This window comes from Loa loa (assembly GCF_000183805.2).
Source record: "Loa loa unplaced genomic scaffold supercont3.912, whole genome shotgun sequence".
NCBI classification, from domain to species: Eukaryota; Metazoa; Nematoda; class Chromadorea; order Rhabditida; family Onchocercidae; genus Loa; species Loa loa.
In genome coordinates, this window is record NW_018109092.1 from 1 (window position 1) to 7,845 (window position 7,845).

At 28.4% G+C, this 7,845-nt stretch overlaps 3 protein-coding genes across 3 annotated transcripts; all 3 read right to left on the reverse strand.

Annotated features, from left to right (window-relative positions):
* Nucleotides 1-529: 529 nt before the first annotated feature.
* Nucleotides 530-1,696, reverse strand: LOAG_19012 (hypothetical protein; the record flags this gene model as incomplete). The annotated part of the gene is made up of 3 exons (XM_003146350.2): nucleotides 530-724; nucleotides 1,030-1,137; nucleotides 1,520-1,696. The coding sequence occupies 3 exons, from the start codon at nucleotides 1,694-1,696 to the stop codon at nucleotides 530-532; spliced, it is 480 nt and encodes a 159-aa protein (XP_003146398.2).
* Nucleotides 1,697-1,835: 139 nt separating this feature from the next.
* On the reverse strand, nucleotides 1,836-2,374 carry LOAG_19013 (hypothetical protein; the record flags this gene model as incomplete). The annotated part of the gene is made up of 2 exons (XM_020451671.1): nucleotides 1,836-2,064; nucleotides 2,334-2,374. The coding sequence occupies 2 exons, from the start codon at nucleotides 2,372-2,374 to the stop codon at nucleotides 1,836-1,838; spliced, it is 270 nt and encodes an 89-aa protein (XP_020304528.1).
* A 2,843-nt stretch (nucleotides 2,375-5,217) lies between these two features.
* LOAG_10828 (ShTK domain-containing protein) lies at nucleotides 5,218-6,602 on the reverse strand (the record flags this gene model as incomplete). The annotated part of the gene is made up of 5 exons (XM_003146351.1): nucleotides 5,218-5,308; nucleotides 5,611-5,785; nucleotides 5,863-6,084; nucleotides 6,272-6,390; nucleotides 6,481-6,602. 5 exons carry the CDS (start codon nucleotides 6,600-6,602, stop codon nucleotides 5,218-5,220), a joined length of 729 nt encoding a protein of 242 aa, XP_003146399.1.
* Nucleotides 6,603-7,845: the final 1,243 nt, after the last annotated feature.

Below are 7,845 nucleotides of genomic sequence, written 5' to 3' on the forward strand. Positions count from 1 at the left end.
CAAAAAGTATGACAAATATTGTCAACACTGTCACAGTTATTCGTCATTTTGAATTCAAATTTGAATTTGAAAATGATGCTTTCCTTTATGTTTAACAATCTAAATGAAACTACATTTGCTAATTTTCGATTATTTATGATTTGACTGTCCTTTAAAATTCCATACACAAATATTTCTTTTATTAAAAAATACGAAATAATTTAAGCATACTAAAAAGAAACTTGGAAATGGAATGTCTTGAAATATTTCACTTTCCTTCCTCTTTCGAATCAAAACCATACATAATCGATCCGATTGGCGCGTTTGCATTAATTACAACAATCAAAACTGTTTTAAAAGTATTCCCTTTACATATTTCGTAACTTTTGTTTACACTCAAAGAGAATGAAAAGGTCAACCAGCACATATTGTTAATGGAATCAATTAAAATGAAGAGGTCAATCAAAATATATCAGACATTTGGAGGGGGAAACAGAGATGATTTATCCAGGAGAACAGAATAAAATAAATGCAGTTCTTGTTCACATTACTATACTGTAATTTTCAAAAAGGTTAAACGAGAAGGTTTGAGAGTTAATGTAATTTGCCATCTGATAAACAGTATACTGATTATGATGATAAAGAGAGTATATAGTGGTATGGCTAATGTTATACTAACAAATGTATCCATATCTAAGGTACCAATAACATCACCCGATATTTGCGTCTCCTCAATTATTGATTTCTGGAAAAGTTTGGTGTATTTAAATGATTAAGATTAATTTATTATTCTTTGTCAAGAACATGAATGATTCCTACTATCATGTACGTTATCAGTAGATTTAATTAAGATGTAATTTGCCAGTAAAATTTATCAGAGGAAATGATCAAGCTTTGAGTACAATTAGTTTCACTTAAGACATTGATCTCTTATTTTAATTCAGTTTTCCGTCTGTATAGTCAAGCATTCTGGTACTTTTATGAATTTAGTAAGCAATAAGCTATATAGCTATATGCTTACATAATAAACAAAGCTAGATAAATGAATACCTGTCGTGTAATAATTAACGGTAAAGCATTTACTGGTAGACGACGATTATCCTCAGTTGGCGAAAATGTCCGAGACTCGTCAAATTCCAGAAATTTTGATAGCTCATCCTTAATGTTGCTTATTTCTGTTGATAGGAAGATTTCTTTTGAATAAGAAAATTTGCTGTCAAAATTTGAAAGCTATCTGGCCATCAGATGATTTTAAAATAACTTCTAGCTTTTCTAGCATTTCCTTTTAGCTTCTCAAATGAACTAGCCTTTGTCATTCCATTATCAAACCACTGTTTTTTATCATTATTCATCCATCAGTAAATATAATACTGTATAAACAGTTTTACCTTGTTAAAATCATCTACCAATAATTGCATTTTCATTCGGAATATCTGACGTTTTTTTTTTAACACTCAAATGAATCGACCTTATCTATGATAAGGTCTTTTTTTTTCATCGTTCACTCATTTATCAGTGTAATCAGTACTTTGCAGTTTACCTTGTTTAAATTATCTGGCAATAATTGTACTGTCATTCGAAATGAGAGTGTTAAAATTTCGAGGATACAAAATTGCGCAAATGTCGTCTGCAACACATAACGAATTTTATCGCCAACAATACAAGTCAGCATGCGTTCCGTTTCAAGCTTCAGTGCATTCTCTTTTTGAAATGGCATAAGCCAACCTAAATTTAAAAAGTTTCCAATTAAGCGTTAATGCTAAAGAAGTTCAAATTAAAAATTATAATATGCTAAAGATAATGCAAAATGAAGAAATTATCATGCTAATTTGCATAAATTAAAAATGATCAATGATTCATTCACTTGGATATTGTTCGTCAACGTTATTCAATGCAATTATTTGTCCAAGATAATCCACAATTGCCACATCATTTAATGTTGGAAAACCAGAAGTTATATCTTTATAACCGTATTGTCGTAATTTAAGTTTTATCCCTTCATCAACAAATAATGTCGCCTTTGATATGTTATCATTGTTATAGCAAAAATAATATAATTTATTACTCCATCCTGCATAGTAATATCTGTGACAGAGAAGAAATTTTAATGCGTAAGATTATTTTAATATTTGAAATCATTCAATAAATAAAGAAAATTATTTGATATCATAAACGGAATATTGAATTAGCAAATAAATAATCGTTTAGCTTTTCGTTTTAAAATTTAAAAATAAAAAATTTTTAAAAAGTAAACAATACTTTAATTACGGTAATATAATAATTTTTACGCAAGATATTACTTGTTTGTGCATACAATAAGGGTAAAAAAAAAAGGTAGAATTTTCGTCACCAACATGGGATGATAACAGTGGTGGATTCGTACAAATTTAGCCATTGGCCAATATATCTCACAATAGAGAATGTCATTGTAAATTGTCCAATTGCAAGATGGAAATATGATTCGAGCTTTAGGTGCATCAATGATGAAAAAATTCACATTCTAAAATATTTTGTTTGTTGGAATTTGGAAATTAAATGAATTAAATTATCTAATTAAATGACTAAATCTGTTCTTATCTTCGATGCATCATTGCATTTTTTGTAGTCATTACATTTTATTAATTTTAAAAATTCTTTTAAGTTATAGTTTAAAGGAATCATTATCATAATTTCTCCATAAATTTCGTATCAACTATAAATTAATGATAAATTGTTAGGTTATAGCTTAAAAATTAATGACTTCTTCAAATTTAGAATTTTTTTGAGATGATATTATGGTGGAAGGAACCAAATGCACGGTAGCTGTTGAGCAATCGAAATGATTTATTCCTGCAAGAAATATCACCTATTCATATAGCGAGTAATAATATTTGCTCAATCAGATATCAGCTTTATTAGCCAAGAAATAATTATTTAATTAATAAATATCTTAAATGCTAACGCGTATAAAACGCTAAAATTTTGAACAAAAATTTTATCAAAACTTTTTTCAAAAAGTTTATAGACTGTGTATTTCATGTAAGAAAGCAATGATTAAGCATAAATGGCTAGTAAAATATTATATTTTAGAAGTATGAGGACATAAATGCGGAAAATAGCAGAAATTTTAAACAATTAACAAACTTTTTTCGGGGTCTGACAAAACAATAATCCCATAGGAAATGAGTTATTTTCAATTTATTCATCTGATAATTTTAAATGACCGTAGGAAAAAAGAAATTTTTTTCTATTAATGCTATAATTTAGTTTTTATTTGGTAAAAAGAAAATTGGATTTACTCGTATCAATAACTTTTAAATTATGCAAAAAGTTAGGACTCGAAAAGATCATCATATCGACAACGAAAATTGCACCACCTTGTGTAATACCGTATACGGAATAATTGGAAGCGATCTAAACCAATTCAAATTTTACATAAACTCAAATCAAATTTTAGTTGTTTTCAATATAAGGCACGAGGAAAAAGTAGAAGAAAAAAAAAGAGAGATTTCTGCAAATAGCTAATTTTAATTAAATAATTAAATAAACGAATTAAAACCTTGCTGTGAAGTGGTATGTAACAATTAGCATCAATACATGTTGGTTCTAAACTACAAAGTATCAAGTTCGATATGACAATTAAAATAAGCCAACAATAATCATGTACCACCGCCATCAGTGTCGAAAACTACGTAAAATGATTTTCAAAAAATTTGCGAAGATTTTGATTTTTTACTTTTTAATTCTAATTTTTTTAAATTGGTTCCCTGACTTTTTTTTAATTTTTCAATTATAACCATATTAAAACTAAAAAATTAAAGACTTGTCAAACTTCATAAGATGACAATTCTACTTGTCATGTAGTATTGCTAGCTATTCTGTACAGAGTGTTGGTTTCTGGAACATGTGATACTTGCTTCACCTTTCAGACATTATTATTATAAATCCATAAATGATAACCTGCGTAGAACATCGCTTTTTTTTCATTTGTTACGCAAAGGATTGCAAATTATGCAAGAGTTTTCTTTTTTTTTTGCCACGAAAAGTTTATTCAAATTTTAGATTTACTTTAAATTAAAAAGATCGGCATTTATGAGTGATTGATGAACATCATCCAGATCTCTTCTATTCTCATATTTTCAAAAGGTATACCATTTATTGTGCTCAGTGATTATTTCATTCTTTGGATATTTTAGTTAAGTGTTTAACAAAGAATTCAAATAAGCTTATACCACTTTACGGAACTTATTTTTATGAGCTCATATAATTTCTAATTTTTATAAACTAATTCAGGTTAATGTTATTTACATAGGCCATATTGGCACTCAAATTTAAATCAACGATTTTCATCCATTTTTAATATGTAATAATTAAAATTATTCCATATTCATTAAAACTTAGTAATATATCAAAGTAATAATTATAATTAATCATTTTAGAATCTTTTGCACTCATTCGGCCATTCTCTTATCATTCATAAAACTATTTACCGCTTTAGAGGAAGCTTTTTTATGCATAACAAAATCAGATCTACGCTTGAAACTTATTCACCTGCCAAGGAAAATCCTTATCACTTAAATGAAGAACTTATTGTTTTTTACTTTCTAATCAAATAAGTAAGTCAGAATTAACTCCTCTCCAACCATTCTTTATAAATTAACTTTATTGTTTTCCCACAACTTTTTTATTCCCAAACTTAATTTAGACCGAAACTTGCAGATTTTTGATTATAACTGTTCTAAAATAAAATTATTTATAACGAGTAGATCAAGAAAATGGCAGAAATTTGCTATAATATAACTTAAAATATACAACTTAAAATATATTAAACTTAAAATATGCAAATTATTTCAGAAAAATATGCAAATTATTTCAGACTATCATCAATATTGAGCGATTTTGATAAGCTGATAAAGATAATTTCAAATGTTTTCAAAAATGATAATAAGTTATTTTGTTTTGTAATATTTCATTTTCATTTTCACTAGCCATAACACTTAAATCTTGATCAACGACTTCACTGCATTATATTTCTGTTTTAGAATTTACACCAAAAAAAAAATAGAAGCATAAAAACCCATCTATAGAATGGAAGCATCATCTGTGAATTTACAAACATACAAATAGAAGTTATATTTTGAGAAATAATTTAACAATAGCAAATCTCATTGCAATTTTTCGAGCAAATGTGGATATAAGTTTTTTTAAAAGCAAATTTATTCTCAACTTATAGAAGAAAGAAACAATTCATAGTTATTTTCAACATAGACGACATGATTTCGGGCAATTTTTAACCAGTGACTTGTAGAATGAATTTGTACAAAATCCATTAGCTGCCCAGATAGCACATCTGGAAATGAATGATTTAAACGAAAAATCAAACTTGATCGGACGATTAAAAAGAAAAAGAAAGTATTGTCAATAGTGATAACATTGGTTTCGAGCGGTTTTCAACCATATGTAAAAACATAAAAATTTCCAATTTTTGGGATTTTAATGAAGATTTTATGAATTTTTTTACTATTTCTGATCGATAGGATATTGATATTTTAAATCTTAAAGTAATAAAGAAATGAAAGCTAATCAAGATTAACTCTTCACTGATAATATTTTCCACAGATGTAATGATTATGCTATGAAAACTTAGAATACCTTGAATCAGCATCAACACATTGATGATCAATCCAGTTCGGCTTTACTGTTGAGGATTCGGTATGGCAGAAACCGCATGTTTCATTGCATGATAATTGCATTAGAGGCTTCAGCTTTGGATCATTGCAATTATTTTTCAGTGATGAACACTTTTCTGTCATGTCGAAACAAATATCTAAACAAGATAATTTCTCATAAGCTGTAAGTGTCAATACAAAATAAGCAATAAATTCAATTAAGGTAGAGACGAACTTATTGGTCGACAAACATTGCACGTTTTGGGACATAGTCTTTTTGATTCTTCATTTTCACAGTTTGATTTGAGAATGCGACAAATTACAGTGTTACTATCGATACATTCTTGGCCACATAGACCACATGTTTTAGGACATTCTGCACTGAACAGTGATAGGAGTACTCCATTTTTGGTCTTACATAAGCCACTTGTTTTGATTTTATCACAATCTAAGCGCACTAAAAATGAATTCTATAGTGACTTATTATCTCGAGAAAATTGCAATTAAATCTTAGAAAAGTTGAGAAAGGTATGAAATATTGTTGCTTTTGCAATGATTCCTGCAATAATAAATGATATTAAAATTATAACCTATTTTGTCGTTATTAATATTAACTTTATTAAATTGAAAATTATAAATGTTACCTCCACGATCGTTACATTGAAAACGTGGCAGCTTACAGCATGTTTCACAGCTTTTTGCACAATGCGTACCTTTTGCTGATAATTTTTCTTTATTACCATCCACGAAACATTCTTTTTCTCTAAAATCACATCCAAACAAAGGTGTTGCACATCTTGCAATTTAAAATTTTTGACTTATGTTTAAGTAAGTAAATAAGATAATTGCTAACTTGTTTTCAATCCCATCACAAAATGGTGAATTGTAATCATTATCACAATCACACTGATCTGCTTGCGAATTTGTAGTCTGCACCATCAAAAGACTAATAATTAAAGGTAATGCTAAAGCCATCATAGTCTTCCTCGTAAATATGTTCCGCAATTTTTTAATTGTCTTAAATACTGTAATGAATGAAGTTTTGTAATCGGTTTACCTTAACAGCTACATTTTATTAGTTTATTCACATGAAGTAGAATCGCATTAATATGAAAGGTGACAAATAAATCAGTTTGCCATGTGCACCATCAAAAAACCGTTTATTATAAGGAATGATAAATTTATCATATACTGTAAGATATGAAGCATTTAACGAAACAAAATGATCAACCACTATCGTAGAACCAAACCGATAGTGACAGGAAAAACTGATTGAAGATGAATGAAATCAAATCCTTTTATCCGGAAACTCATCCATGACTTCTCTATCACATTTGATCCTATCATCCCATCTCGATTCTGCTATACAATTGGCATCAGACTGTGTGTTGAGACGATTAGACTGGTAATGTAACCGATCATAAATCCATTACTATACTAAATATGATATTCTACGAATGAATATGTGCAATAATTTACAAAACAGGTGAAAAAACAATGTCTAAAGCGTAGGTAATTGTCAAAATTATAAACTTTTCAATAGTAATATGAGTCGTAGAATAGTTTGCAGCTGAAGGAAAACATTATCTGAACCACCCGAACCATCTGTGGAAACATTAACGGTTTGAATCTGATACACGGGCATACAATAGAAGTGTTGTTTATCACCTCAAAAAAAAGGATTGATAATAACAATCGCTGCTACTACCAAATGTAATAATAGGTCTATAATCCAATAATATGTATTTTATTTGTTATCAGGGATGAAACGGTGATAATTCTAATTTCGTCCATCTATCGACATATTACTGTTATTGAGACCCTAAATAAGAGTTGATGCAGGATATTTAATTAATTATGGAATTAAATAATTGAATTATTCGAAGCACAAATCAATTAGAGATCTGAACAAATGAAAGCAAAACTATCATGGAATCACGCGACTTTGGCAACTTGTTTCAATTTGAAACGAAGTGATTTTACAATCATTATAGTCATTCACTGTTTTTAGTTCTATCATCTGATGTTTTTAGTTCTATCATTTATATACTTTCAGAACTTTTGGGAAATATTTTGGGATAGGATTAATACTCGCGGCAATTAGCTAAATGCTAATCTTTCATTAACAATTCGTTGACCTGATCAATAGCTATCTCTTTCAAAAATTTATGTGTTGACAATTCAGATGATAACATTACTTTCCTCCACATTTGTCGTT